The sequence below is a fragment of the Bombus vancouverensis genome, chromosome 2 (assembly GCF_051014615.1).
Source record: "Bombus vancouverensis nearcticus chromosome 2, iyBomVanc1_principal, whole genome shotgun sequence".
Classification (NCBI taxonomy): Eukaryota; Metazoa; Arthropoda; class Insecta; order Hymenoptera; family Apidae; genus Bombus; species Bombus vancouverensis.
In genome coordinates this window covers 16,810,274-16,825,500 of record NC_134912.1, presented here as the reverse complement: position 1 = coordinate 16,825,500, position 15,227 = coordinate 16,810,274, and the positions used below count along the sequence as shown (strand labels likewise).

At 33.0% G+C, this 15,227-nt stretch overlaps 3 protein-coding genes across 5 annotated transcripts in view; 2 read left to right on the top strand and 1 right to left on the bottom strand.

The window, feature by feature from the left end:
* Positions 1-269: 269 nt before the first annotated feature.
* mle (dosage compensation regulator mle) lies at positions 270-5,304 on the bottom strand. Of its 2 annotated transcripts, XM_033350617.2 has the most exons (9): positions 5,031-5,304; positions 4,471-4,963; positions 3,977-4,023; positions 3,652-3,893; positions 1,909-3,547; positions 1,451-1,818; positions 1,115-1,384; positions 797-1,042; positions 270-707 (listed from the first exon to the last, which is right to left on the bottom strand). In XM_033350617.2, the coding sequence occupies exons 1-9, from the start codon at positions 5,107-5,109 to the stop codon at positions 387-389; spliced, it is 3,705 nt and encodes a 1,234-aa protein (XP_033206508.1). In that variant the 5' UTR covers positions 5,110-5,304; the 3' UTR covers positions 270-386. The 2 variants fall into 2 exon arrangements, with proteins under 2 accessions (XP_033206508.1, XP_033206509.1); XM_033350618.2 differs by lacking the exons at positions 4,471-4,963; positions 5,031-5,304 and adding an exon at positions 4,118-4,454.
* A 1,219-nt stretch (positions 5,305-6,523) lies between these two features.
* Positions 6,524-7,630, top strand: LOC117166569 (deoxyhypusine synthase). Its single transcript, XM_076626776.1, is given in 3 exon segments — positions 6,524-6,646; positions 6,648-6,764; positions 6,836-7,630. Coding segments are annotated over 3 exon segments (432 nt in total). The 3' UTR covers positions 7,028-7,630.
* Positions 7,631-7,869: 239 nt separating this feature from the next.
* Positions 7,870-15,227, top strand: part of Eip78C (Ecdysone-induced protein 78C) — a 140,529-nt gene continuing 133,171 nt past the window's right edge. The window contains exon 1 of one of the 2 annotated variants that reach the window (XM_033350627.2): positions 7,870-8,288. In XM_033350627.2, the coding sequence (XP_033206518.1) occupies positions 8,197-8,288 (92 nt within the window). In that variant the 5' untranslated portion in view covers positions 7,870-8,196. The remainder of the gene's footprint in view (positions 8,289-15,227) is intronic. The other variant, XM_076626748.1, reaches the window with a different exon arrangement.

The following is a 15,227-nucleotide window of genomic DNA, read 5'->3' as shown; positions in this document are numbered from 1 at the left end:
TTCTAATATCTCATATGTAGCGCTGTAAGATTCCTTAATTCGACTGCAATATTTACGTAAGATAGGTACTGCATATCTCTTTAATGAATCGTACTTTCAAGTTATCGCAGTACTTCCTTAAAAACGCGCTATTATATATTAACAATATGTATAAATACGTCCAAATTGTTAAATATTTTTGAAAGCTTTATTTGTACTGTTATTTAGTGGGATAACAAATATTGTTAAACAAAAAGAAAAGCAACATTTTGAATGAAAAGATATAAAAATAAATATATGTTACATTTTTAATTAGAAGATAATATATAACTACGTGAAACATATCGCATACACATTATAATAGACGTTTGCTAATTTTACACATTAAAAGTTATTTAAAATTATAATCAATAATGACCACGAAAACCTCCTCTACCACCCCAACTTCCACTGCCTCTTCCACGTGAATTACTCATTCCGTATCCTCTATTACCACCGCCTCTGTATCCACTGTAACTGCCTCTTGAATATCTACTACCGCTGTCACCATAAAGGCTTCCGCGATAACCGCCAGCTCCGCGCATTAATTTTGCGGGATTACCGCTTCCCGAATGATAACCAGTCGAATATCCCCTTGGTGGTCTTTTTGAATAGAAACCACCTGTAATCTGATCCAGTTCATAACGGCAAGCATTCATTCCGCAAAGCGATTTGATTACATTTAACACCTAAAAAGAAAGCAAAGCAAAAGCAAAATTTCGTAATACTTAAGAGAAGAGTAGTGCAGCAAAAAACATTGATATATATAAAATAGTACTTTTTGTTCATTAGGATTTAATTCCAGAATAGTTTCAGGCTCTTTTGCAGCTTTCACAACGAGACTTTCTAATGCGGGTCGTAAAGCTACTATTGCTGCTGCATGAGTCGGATCCATATCTAAGTTGATCCAGTTATCCAGTTTTACTACATTATCGACGTACTCGACCTTCCGAGAACCAAATAATAGTAAATGAATCGGTGATACCATCGTCATTTGTTTACAAGATACTGCTCTTGTACGAATCTGTGAATAAAAATAAATTAACATAATCCTAAGATTACTTAAATTTATTACATCAAAAAAGAGTAATCTTACCTTTTCCCCGAATACGAATAATGGAAATGGGAAATTTTGCTCAAAATTACTGCAATTCACTGACGTTTTGTGAATCAACGCTGCTTTAGATTCAGTAGTAAGAACCTTTCTTTTTTCTTTATGATAGCAAACATTTGGATAAAGACCCATACATAATAATGCAGTAATCGTATCAAGACGAGTATCTGCACCAGCGTGATAATTTAACGGTGTAGGGGAAAGAGTTTTTTCCGGAAATCCCGCACTTAGCAAAAGTGCTTGCAATTGATTCTATAAATATAAAATATTGTTAACATATTGTTTTACAGTATATAAGAAGGCATTATTTATAGTTACCTTAGCTTCCCATGTCACTCTTAATGTGGGCATACTTAAATTTTTCGAATCACAAAATGTTTGTTCTTCATACTCTCCCATAGATCTAGCTTCTTCCCATGCTTGGAAAGCATGTAACATTGCTACATGATCGCTATACCTTGCACCAGCAAATGATTTTTGTTGTGCAGATAACCGTCTTAGATCAGGTCCCATATTATACACTTCTAGAAATGTTGTACTATTCGCAGCCATTGTTGAAAGTGCATCACCCACACAAAATATACAACCTAAGATCATCATTTTACCCAAACGTGGTTCTATTGGTAATCGAGCCAATATTTTTCCAAGAGGCGTTAATTCATTATTTTCATCCAAGCATTTCATCTCTGAAATAAATTACAATTATAAAAAAAATAGTTTTAAACAGTAATGTGACAAATATTTATATTTGATAATGTTCAATGGAGGGAACGTACCGCGTAATATGACCTCTGCTTCGATTACAGCATCTATTGGTGGTGGTTCAATTGCTTTTGACAAGAACTTTCCAATACTTCCTAATCTTAATAATTTAATACTCAATGCTAGCTCGTGTAAAGGCGTCCGAAACATTTCGGGTGTCATATGTTCGTCCATTTTATTGTATCGCGCTTTAGAACATAGATGGAAACAAAACCCTGGTCTAACACGGCCTGCTCGACCCTTTCTTTGTTCTAAGTTTGTCTTACTAGCCCAAACAGTAGCATAATTTGTCATATTATTATGAGAAGTAAAAAGCTTCATTTTAGCTTTGCAAGAATCTATTACATAAACTACATCGTTAATTGTGATTGAGGTCTCGGCAATATTTGTTGCTAAAATAATTTTCGTTACTTCTGGCATTACAGGTTCGAAAACTTTATGTTGATCTTCTCTTGGTAATTGTGAATGCAGTGGTATAATCATGTAACTTGATCCACCATAAACAGGGTGTTGTTGTAAATGTTTCATTAATGCAAATATTAAGTTCCAACCAGGTAAAAATATTAGTATAGCACCAGATATACTCTGTTTCTTAATGTATCCTAGTAGAGCTTCTATAAGTTCAAAACTTATCTCCTTTTCATTAAGTTGCGCCATGACATTCTTCGTTTGTATAGAGTACTTCATGTCAATAATTTTATTCAAATTTTCTTCTGGTTCTCCTTCCATTGGTAAATCATCTGTATCTCGACCTTTTCGTTTCTTCAAATCGAAAGGTGGTACAAAATTTGTTAATTGTATACAATCTTCTAAGAAATATTGTTGTACTGGATACGATCTTCCAGGTATTTCTATTACCGGACAATTATTGAAGTAATTACTGAATAACGTAGTGTCGATCGTAGCAGACATTAGAATAATTCGCAAATCTGGATACATATGAATCATATCACGAAGTACAACCATAATAAAATCAGAATTAACATCTCGTTCGTGAATTTCATCAACAATAACATGTGATACACCCCTTAAGCCACCTTCTAATTTTCTTAAAAGTACACCAACAGTACAAAACATTATACTACCGTAAGGTCTCGGCAAATAAGATTCAAATCTTACAGAATATCCAACAGATAGTCCTAAATCTTCGCATCTTTCTAAAGCAACTCGATCAGCTACAGATACAGCAGATATTCTTCTAGGTTGCGTAATAGCGATACTACAACATGCACCTTGACCTGATGCAATGTAGTCATCTAAAATAAACTGACATACTTGAGTCGTTTTACCACAACCTGTGTTTCCTCGAATAATAATTATAGGATTTTCATTGATAGCATTCATTATTTCATTCTTCATTGAAAAAACTGGTAAATGAGATCTTTCCTTAATACTTTTTTGAAGTCTCTCATCTTCTTGCAATCTTTCTCTTTGTTCATGTAATAAATCCTCTGACAGCTGTTCTAAAGACATTACGGCTAATGGTCCCTCGTCAATATTGCAACCAGTCCATGGATTCCAATTTTGTTGTGGAGGAGACCAACTTACTACTCCAGCTGGTTGTGGTGCTGATGAAATAAAATCATCTAACACTTGATTTGTTAATAATGAGTATGAAACATTAAATGAATCATTTTCTTCCGTTTTAAATGTCTATAATACAAATTAATATTATAAAAATCATAGCTTAATTTACTTAATAAAAATAATGTAGATTTGTAAGAGTAATGTTAGTATTAGTAAATAATATAAATCACCCGATATAGGTTCACTGGAATTGGTTTTATATCCAGACCGTCCAGAACATCATGTATCTGATTTATCAAATCTGGTGAAATTTTAACTGGATATGGTTTTATTTGTTCTGCTTCTTTATTCTTTTTCAAAGTTCCACTAAATGGCTCAATAACACCAAGATGATACAACTGTCGAACAAGAGACAAGGCACAACTTTTTGATGCAGTTTGCTTATTTGAACCAGTCTCACGACCAGTAATATCTGAAATTCATTTTTAAGAACTTTTTTGTTATAAATAGATATTGATTTAGATATCAATTATATATATTACTTTGAAAACATACTTCTTCCAAGTTGTCTTACATAAAATGTCATTTCAGCCATGAAACCCCTAAATATAAATTTATATTATTAATATTTTATGTATATTTATATTATGCTTAATAAATCTAACAAATAATTACAATGACATAAATTCAACTTACCATTTGAAAATATCCAAGACCATATTGGAGTACATTGTGATAAATTTCTGTGAGTGATTGCACCAAAACTATTATTGAATTATTTCAATAAAAGTTCCGGTTAAACAGCAGTTTCATCTGTGCACGAGAGAAAACATTTTTCTCTTGTACCAGCATTAAGTATAAGTAAATAGCGTACTCTAAAATGGTCTTATAGAATTTCAAATGCTATGGTAAGTCATTTATGTCATTTTCTTTATATCATCTTGAAACAGATCTTTGATACAATTGAAGATTTTAAGTGACATCACAATACCACATTGATAAGTCCAACCCAATGTAAAAGTAAACAGCTACATTGAGACAATCCATACCTCATATGATCTGGACCAAGTGGAGTATATTTGTAATCAGCATTAATTTTGTTAGTTTGCATAAATTGATGAAGTTTTGATTTAGCATTTTCTATAGTCCAATTCCCATGAATTCCAGAATTCACATCAACATCTTCTGCATCTTCAACTCTTTTCTGATCTGCTATTCTATCAATATAAGTGTAATTGCTTTCACCATGTTCATTATAAGCCCTATATGCTTGACCTATGTCATTTGGACCCATTCCATCTTGAAATACAGATTTTGTTGGATATACAGGCTCTGATTTAATAGTTGTTCCTTGTTGTAAAATGCTTTGTGTATCTTTTGGAACATCATCAGCATTTACATGTCCTGATCGAACTAAATAATTAACGTAATCTTTGGCTGCATTTCCTTGAGCATCTTTTTTGCTAGTTGAATTTCCTGCACCCACATAATCAAATCCGGGTACTCGTAATTCACAAAGAAATCGTTGTCGGTGTTTCGGCCCTATAATATTATTAATAATATAACACGTCTTTATCCTTATATTATTTTGAAAATGGTATTATCCTACCTGTTGGTCTTACATCAAATTGTGGTTCTTTGCAATTTTTTGCGCACCACTGATGAAAGAAGGATTTTATGTCACCCATTTTGGCTGTACTTTACTTTAGGGGACATAAAATTATTGACTTTTTATATATAATGATAGAATTTAGCTTTATGAATCTTAAGGTTCGAAACTTCTGCGTATGTAAAATTGAGCGCTTTTAGCGTCTTTTACACGTTATTATGAACTGTTCACATTCAGTACTTTACTTTTACGCCATATTGGCTTCTATCCATTATTTGTCCAATAAGTGAAGTCGCTGGTTACAAAATGAACACATTTGGATGTCAGCCATTTTGTGGCGGGATTTTGAATCATGACTATGGAATTAAATCTGTTTTAGGTTATCATTTTCTCTCCAGCGCGCCATGACGCGGTCGGTTGTGCTAGAGCTAGTACATATGTATAAACTAATTTTCGGCGAAGTTCAGTTCAATGATGATCTGTGTAAACATGGTGCAGACCATTGTGACGCGTGTTGCGGATCAGTTAAATGACAGATAAAAGCAATGTGACGTCATACTAACTTGTAAAATACACTAAAAATATATATAGAGAAGAAATAATTTTAAACGTTGAAACGACTAGCTGTTCTTTTGAATTCATGTTCTACACAACGCTACTTACCTGTCTGACTGTAGCTAAATACATACATACTACCTACTATCAATTACTATTTATGTACGTTGTTTGCCTACACCAGATTATAATTTACAGTATAGTTTGCAATTACCGACTCCACTTATTGATCAGAATCATGTAATAATAAATTTCGCAGTTACATATAGCAATACATTTTTAGTATGTATAGGGAAATTGTATTAAGAATCATATTTTCATGTTAGGTTATGTTTCCTTGTAAGCATTGTATATATATGTATGTATAAGAAGCATTCAATGAAAAGCATTATATATATAATTTAAAAACATAACAAATTTCATATAAAAATGAATAACACATGAAGACCCAACAATTGTAGAAAGTGCTGTATCATAGCTCTCCTATCCTAGTTGAAACACCTATCGTGTGAAAGATTGTGTAGATTCTTCATAAAATATAAGAAAATCAAACTTTAGAAAGTAGTTAACAATTTCATATGATTAAAATATTAAATGATATCAGCATGTTTTAGAATATGACTGGAATTAAGGAATTTCCTATAATGTTTTATCAGAGACATATAAGAATTCTGATTTTTGAGCAAAAAATTTTGGACTAGTAGTGACTAGAAACGGACTAGAAACATTCCTTTTGAAGATGATCAAAGTGGTAAATTAGAAGAAAATAAGTTTATTGAAAATATCTTCATATATAATATTTTTAGAAGAATATATACATTAAATATAGATTCATGTGAAATTCAAGATATAAAGTATAATTTTTCTTGTACAATATAAAATGATTCATTAAAATATTTAATAATCTTTAATATTATTGACAATTTAAATATATACTTATGTTACAGGTTGAATGTATCATAATGCAGTCTATAGCAGGTGGTATGGAAGAAAATTTAATAAAATGCTTAGTATTAAGATATACATATAGAAGATTTTCATTTATGATTAGAAAAAGAAAGTCTTAGGCAACATGCTATTAATAGAACAGGAATGTTAATACCTAATGGCAATTACTGTCTATTTAAAGATTGGATTATGCTTACATTAGATACAATGTTGGCTGAACAGGAAGAGAAGGTATGATTTAATAAAAGAGAGCTGAACATTTTTTTAGAAAATTAAGCATTTAAATATTTATGAACTTTTAGGATATGATTTGAACACCATCTAAAGTAATAGCAAGACTAGGTGTAGAAATTAATAACGAAGATTTAATACATTATGGTGCTGAAAAAAATAATTTAATTCTGGTGTTCAGCCCCACTTTGTCAGATGGCAATCTTCACTTCTATAGGAATCCAGGTTTAATTATAGACATAATCTCAGATTTGAACTTGTAAAATAAAGTTTAGAATTTATATATATAATTTAATTTATTTATTAAATAAATATAGATTTTATAAATATTGCAAACAAGAAATATAACAAATATATAATACAATGATATTAAATATATTGTATGTTACTTATTGTATATTATGTTGATTACTTCACAAATCTTAGGCAATTAAATACAATGACTGTGAAAGCAATAAACAGTGGCATGATTATCATCGGAGGTAGTGTTGTTAAAATATTATCATATATGAAATGCAAATTTCAAGGTAATAAAGAATGTGTAAATAGAAATAAATTTGATAACAAATTGAATTAAAATAATTTATATACCAGAGAAATAATGCTAAATATGGTGTATTTATAAATACATCTTCAAAATTTGGTGATAGTGATAGTGGTGCTCATTCAGATGAAGCTATTTCATGGAACAAGGGTTTGAATGAATGTAAAACCAGTTAAAGTAACAATATTTAAGATTTGTGCAGATGCATCTCTGATTTTTCCATTGCTCGTTGGAGAAACTTTTGCTCGACATTATTACTCAACAAGAGAAAAGATTGTTTTAGATATTTAAGAAAAACCTAATAAACCATTTTTAAATGAAACTAACCGCATTTCTATCGTCTCTTCAATATACATATGTATATGTATGTTTTTATGTTTTTGTAATACTTTATAACTTAGTAAGTTCTGTATGATGTTAATAATATCAAACAAACATTTTTTTATTAAAAACTTAGATTATAAACGAACCGTTATATGTGTTTTTTTTTTAATTCTTATTATTTTGTTAATTTTATAAAAATTCAAGAATTCTTTGACGGCGCGGCGCCTGCGCAATGATAGTGTTCCTACGCGGCAGGTGTCCGTGGCGCAGGGTTGCAGGCGTCGGATAGTGGTTGTTCACGGTGGGGGTAACATCGTTTGTCAGTTGTTTTCCGTAAGTCCGCGCTCGTGGACGGGCGCATGAAACCAACCCCCAACCCCTTTGTCAAGTTCCCCGACTTTATGGTTTCTGCCCCCGTGAGATCAAACGTTCAGAGACTGGCGGGCCCGACAAAAATTTTCACCTTCCGTACGATATCCCTTCTGATTCCAATCTCGTTGATCTCGTTAACATAATACCCTGTTAATTTCCAACGTTCGCATTGATCCGTCATTGTCGGTATGAATGATGATGGACGTGGAAGAAACCAATACCGCGTCCACTGCAAGTTCCTCACCAAGACCCTCCAGCCCTGCGGCAGATTCGACTTTCATCAGGTAAGGATTCAGAGTTTTATGTTTCTTAAGGTTAGGCTGCACACCATTTGAACGATCGCATACCAATACAGGACTATACATATATAACAACTATTTCAGAGTTGTTCAACAGTTGTTACCGAATACAAAAACTATTTTTACAATTTCTTTAATATGAAATACTGTTTCGTTCGTTGTATAAAGCGTATAATGTATATTACGTTATTTGTTGGTCTATTTGAAATAAACTTCGAGGAAGATATACATATATACATGCACATAGGTTTAAAAATAAGAGTGTTGGTACAACTGAGGATTTGAAATAATAAACGATACAAGTAATGAAAAAATAAAAAGTAATATTTCAGTGGAAACTAGGTATCAATTTCGACTAATATTTCTTGTTTATTCTTTAAATTTCTATTTCTAACGTCTATATCGTTTACCATTTCAATTCCTCAATTATATCGGGAAGCGTTCATCATAATGGCGGCAATATCTATTTGAAAGAATCGGATTAATATTTATACTTTGATGAATTTTATTATTATTCAGAACAGACTGTGTGCATTACTTAGTGTATAAGAAGATAACGCTTTGTGCATCATGAAAGATTTTTGCTTCTGAAGTCGTTACGTTTTTCCTATTATACAGTCGCGTAACGTGACAAAGCGGGCGAAACTTTTTGAATGTGTGCATGATCTTCTAAAGTGCTCCCTTGGGAAAGATGATAGAGTCGTGTTTTGTTATCGTGTTCATGTTTTTGGAACTGAATGCAATTGTACAGGTATCATTTAATAATGCAAACTTTAAGAGCATCACGTCTCGTCCTCAGCATTCAGCCTTGTTTTCTTATCCAGCCGGTTTAAAAATGTAAACGACCAAGACCCGCTGACTGATTTTTTTCTGAATTACCGAATTCGTATTTACGTTCACGATATTCTATATATGAATTTTTACTACTATAAACGAAGAAAACTTCTATGGTTTCCTTGTTTGCAGCATAACTTATTTGACATAGTCTTTATCATTATCCTGCTATATAATAACCTAACCTTCAATTGGTATCATTCTATTAACTTAACCTTCAATTGATATCGTTGGTATCATTCAATTGGTATCAATGTGTTAACTATGTATATCATTACATGATATATGATATATCTACATAGTTAAGTTACTTAATCTTAGAATACCTTATCTTAATTCGAATTTTCCATTTTACGCGATAAAATCCATGTACGACATTTATCGCGTAAGATACAGAATTCGAATTCGAATTGAGGTTATTAAAGTTAAGTAACCCTATAACGAAATCTAACGCTAACTGTACTGTTGTGGTCATTTATAACTAACTGACAGTGAGAATTCAATTTGATCGTAGGATAGTTTATAATTGTGATGACTTTATAGCGTGTCATTTTAGCTATCTTCTCGTTGCGTCATGAAATTATTTTTTTATTATAAACTCTAAACTTCGTTGTTGAGAAACGATATTCATTTTACGAACTTAAAATTTAATCAATACTTGTATATTTGACATTTGAATAAAAATTTACATATTTGAATTTATTTATAACCGATATTTCCTTATTTAGAGAATATATATATTTACAGTTAGTTTATATGTTATATAGTATATACGTTATATAGTATATTAATTTCATATATTATAAAATTTAATTATTTATAAAATTTATTTATAAAATATGTTTTCCAATATTTCGAATCAACGTAGTTCAATTTAACGAGCTTCTCTTTCGTTGCTTTCTTTCCATCGTGAAATTAATTGCCGTTCATTTATTCATAAAATTAATCGTTGTTATTACGCGTTTGCAAAATAACCAGTTTTGACGAGATGCGAGTTATAGGAGAAAAGCTTCGCGGAAATGAACGTTCCATTTAATTTTAAATACGTTTTTTGCAGCGGCTGGCAAGTCGATTTCCTCGTCTTTTAGTCATTGTTTTTAAAAACGCAAATGCCGGGGAAGGTCTCTGCAAGCGTTAAACCTTGTTCGTGGTTTACAGTGCGTGAATAAAGAAATTTAATTGAATACATTGTGCCCCTCGGAACGAAAGAGAGATCGGGCAAGCGAGTTTCGAAATAAAAATTACGCGTTCCTTATCGTTCCAACGTTTCTGTGGCACAACCGGGGGAAACGGAAGTCGAAACGTTCGTTACAATGTGTTAATACTTCTTCGCGACTGGATCAATGAGCGCATGAACGTTGTTCATTATTTTTTCACGCGCAATATCCACGTTCTGCGTGTTTATTACTTAGTTGTCATTATTCGCCATTTCTCTTTATAATAATAACCGTGTCATATGAACGGACAGGAAAAATGTTTCATTGAAGCTAGTACTCAATTCCTGTTATTTTTTCGTTATTTTTATACACTATCGAGCTTGGTCTGCTCGATATATACCACCCAAAAGTTGATGTTCAGTGTTATTATATTATACGTATAACGTAGGATTATTGCTACAAGCATTAGCTTATTGGCAATTATTTAACATTATATATGCATCATTCGAAAATCCAGAATCAATATATTAGTGTTAGTTGTATTATTTAGTATTATTTAGTTAGTTAGTCATTGGATTACTTAAAAAAAAAAATAGCAAAATTTTCTTTTCACACTTTTCCATACTCCATATATTCCTATACGTAATGTATCGAATATTGAAGAAGAAAATATTCTACGAGCATCATGCAAACAACATATACACGCATGAGCTAATTATAAAAGCATAGACTTCCTCGTGTAGCGATATTCATTTCCGGGATATCTTTTCTGAATTACCAACCTGCTTCTGAAGCTTCCACTTCTTCGCATTCTTTTATTTTTCGCTATACGAAAACCATTTACATATCTTTTTGTGCCATCTACGCTCGCTCATCATACAATCCTTATTTCAAAATGAAAGTTCTCTCCGACCAAGTCGAGTGTGTTTACGGTGTTGCTAACTTCTTTTTTTCCTTACGCGCATACTTTCGGCACAAATAATTACCGTTAACTATGCATCTAAGCGGAGAACTTACGAGAGATTCTTTATTTTTACACTTTCTCGTTTGCCAAGTGCAGTAACTGTTCATTATGCGCTTTTGTTATGATTTACTCGCTGAAATCATTCATACACGATGCTCTGCTTATTCTCGCGCTCCTTAATTCCACACACACACACACACAAAAAAAGGAAAAAAAGAAAAAAGAACAAAACTGTATAGCAAGGTTTTACAATGGATCTTCGGTTAGAGATTTATTTAAAAATTTCTGCTAGTTGGAACAAAATTAAATTTGTAATTTATAAATCTACGCGCGGACAAAACGTGATAAATTCGTATTTCTTGATTTTAACTTAGTCATTTCTTGGGTTTAAAGATATTCTAAAAACAGGTGATATATCCACCTAAACTAAATTTTGTAACCGGCTAAGAACATATCTGATACTTAAAGCGTTGAAAGTTCAGCATAGTACGTCCTTTTCAGAGTTCATTCATTTCAGATTACGCACACGATACAGACGGGAACAATACGATAATTTTTTCGCAGCGAAGCAGTTTGGCAATTCAATATGTTGTTAATCAATCCTACGTTACCAAACTTGTACTTCCTTTGTCTTTTTTTTTTTTTTTCAAGAGTCAACCACGTGTTCTCTCATTCTCTTTAAAATTTGCAACAGATCGTTCGTCATAAGATTAAAATACAATTAACTTATCGGCTAACTTTAAAAAATTTACATCTTTGGAACTAACAGGTTTCTTTTCGTTTTCAATGATGTCGTATCAAGACTATCCTGTTCGGTTCTGTAAAGTGATATCAAATTGAAAAATCAACAGAAATGTACTGTTACGTTTGCCTCCTGCGATTCCCATACGATTAATAGCGTGTTGGATCTTAAAATTAACTACCGCGCTCATATCCTACGATCTTCGTACAGAATACAGGAAAGATGTCTTAGATAAATTATTTAAAAAAGCTACTGTAGGGCGTGCGAGAAGTAACTCGCAGTATAATCCTTCGATTGAATTCGGTAGTTTTAGAATATTAATAATATTAATAATTGATATTGTTTATCTTTTGTCACGGACAAGGATATTGTTACGAACGACTATTATAAAAGATCGACGTTCTTCCGGTTTTAATTCGAACTGACGCACTGGAATAAGATGATAACAAAATCAACTTCAAACATGGTCGGATGGTATTAAAAATCGATTTAGAATGACATTATGGAATGGAGAGCATTAATTCTGCATAATGGAAAATTAAGTACGAAAAGCATAGCTAACCGCCATTACGTATAATGTTGTTTATTCTACTTGTTTCAAAGTAACTTCCAAACAAATACAACGATGCTGTTTTTCCGCTAAATTAGAAATAAGAGCCCTACTCGTTCGCAATGGTAGTTGCTTTTTTTAGGATGAATTACGCTCTTTGTCGCTTTGATATCCGTATCAGTTACCTATAGAGTCTGATATCTTTGACCAGCAATCAAATCTTTATGAAGATCTCATTACTCTTATTTGCGCGTATATTTAAATTTGGTAACTCGATGATGTTTAAACTTATGAAGATAATATCTGAGCTATTAATTACTTTTTCATTCTTCCTTCTTATGATATTCTCTTGCATACTCGCTTACCACTTGCTAATCGTGAAAATTTAATCGTGTCGTGAATGTTCTATGTTTTATAATTATTATTTCAGTATCGAAAATGGAGTCTTGCTTGCAAGTGTAATAAAGCTTTCACGCGGTATCCGTTTTCAATATTTCTACGATGATCGATGTTATGTCCCAATCTTCTTGTTACTTTCCAAGGAGATTCTATTTTTGCCAAAGCTTCTATCGACTTTTCTTTGTCCAAACATTCTACTTCGTCTGTTAAATCCGCTTTAAATACGCTATATAGTTGATAAAACGTCTTAGTACATGCATCGTCTGCTTTCCTTCGCACATTCGTTCCTGTCTTGTTACTCGGTAATTACCTCGTATATTCAACATTCAAAATTATTCGATGAAAGATTCGCAACGTGTATGTTCCAACTTCAAAAGCAACCACGGCAAAGATACCCGATACCTCTACGAATATTTCAATAGTTTATTCTCGAATACTCGATTAATTAATTAAAAATCGCTTAAATAATTTCCAATCGCGATCTTCTATATTTCATATCTTCGATCGCTGGTCGCATTCGCGGTTCGGATCACGCGTGATTGACCACCTTTTAGGTACAGATATTTTCGGCCGACCCACTTCGTTTCACTCGAACTCGGCGAGTAATTATTATCGACGACACTCGGAATAGTGGTGTAGCACCTACACCAATGTAGCGTATGGTTTCTGTCATCATCGTCGCGGCTCAAAGCGGTCGCGGGCTATTGGTCGCCGCTCGATAACACGTACTCTTCGGCTTCCGAAATAGGAGATCTATTCATAGAGGAGAAGCGGCTTCCCCTTTCCAAACGCCTCTCCGGGGGTGTCGATCCATCCTCTTAGATCTATCGGTTATTGATGAACTCGGGATCCTCTTTGAAGGAGCATCAAAGACGTTGGCGGGGAAAATATTTGCGCGAAGAGTTTTCCAACCTGTCGAATCGCGACGAGTCGGTGTCGGTGCCTCGCGGAACATGACAGCTGACCGTATTAGCTTCCGATATAATTTCTTATCGTGTCCGTTTACGTTGTATCGTTGTTGCAATCGCGGATGGTAAAATCCTATCAAACTTTAATACGATCCAGCCATGTAAGCTTTCTGGGTTAACGAAAAATGAAACGTTTAACCGGTTGACAGAGGATTTTATTAATCGTTGCATCTTTGGTTGGTGTAGGATCGATGGAGCTCGTGTTTGTGTGAAATTAGAGAATATAGAGATGTAACAGTCACGCTTGAAAATAGATGGGCGTGAAAAGTTTTCATTTCTCACGCTTTATCTTGTTGTAGCGTGCAATTGGCTTTCTAGCGTTATTTAGCGTTACAATCGAAGCGAAAGCTATTTTTGACATGTATCGTATCGTGAAAGAGTAGCAATTAAATGTAACTGTACGCTAATTAGACGAGCATTCGTACGTTATATATGCACGTTATATTTAGATTTACATCAAGCTCCCTGGGGCTGTCCTTATCATTTCTCAATCGTCATCTTGTGTCTATTTTACCAACAGTGAAGGGAGGTCAAAATAATTGCGATATATCCTATATAAACAGATATTAAACAGGGTATCATCGGCTAGGAAGAAGCAACGATAATAACCAACGTTCTCTATATTATTCAAACATGTTCAAACATATACTGAAAAATGTAAGATGTTCGTGTAATTAGTGGATCGTATCCCGTGCCATTTTTATTTTCCAATCTGCTTTTCGTATTTGCATATTTTTTCTTTTCAACGATTGACTCGATGTCAATCTTTATCATAGTAGTAAGGTTCTTTCATTTGGTTAACGTAATAGAATCTTTCGTATTAGCGAGCTTCCAATAGTTTTCTGTATCGGAGATTCACAGCATAAGTATTTTTTCTACTTAAATATGCAAACGTCACGCATTCGTCCACATTTAAGATATAGCGAACTCACGAAACGTATCAATACCCCTAATATCGTCACGCGATGAATCGCATTTTCATTTTCTACAAGAAAACAATTTTGAAATTCTGACACGCTATGTAACGTTAATTTTACAATGCCGTACGATATTCTATAAATATTACTGGTTTTTTCTTTACAAAACTTCATCTAGATTTACGTTCAATCATTCCTATTTCAATTATCTTGTAATTAGAATACCTTACCTTTAGTTACGAACAGACTTCGTGGTTCTTTAAAAATCGCTTACAATTACGCGATATTTCTCTTACAACGACTATCGTTCCGATCCGTGCAATTGGCCCCTGTGGACCCATCCATCTTCGATTTTTTCCCCTGCTGGTCCATTTTCATTTCGGCTGGCTTAAG

What these genes read in the sequence shown, in the direction of transcription:
- mle (XM_033350617.2), bottom strand. Translation starts at nt 5,109, where the DNA reads ATGGGTGACATAAAATCCTTCTTTCATCAGTGGTGCGCAAAAAATTGC. An exon ending in CTTGGTCCAGATCATATGAG is followed by an intron (nt 4,024 to 4,470) that starts GTATGGATTGTC and finishes ATTTATATTTAG; the next exon opens with GGGTTTCATGGCTGAAATGA. An exon ending in TTCCAGTGAACCTATATCGG is followed by an intron (nt 3,548 to 3,651) that starts GTGATTTATATT and finishes TTTGTATTATAG; the next exon opens with ACATTTAAAACGGAAGAAAA.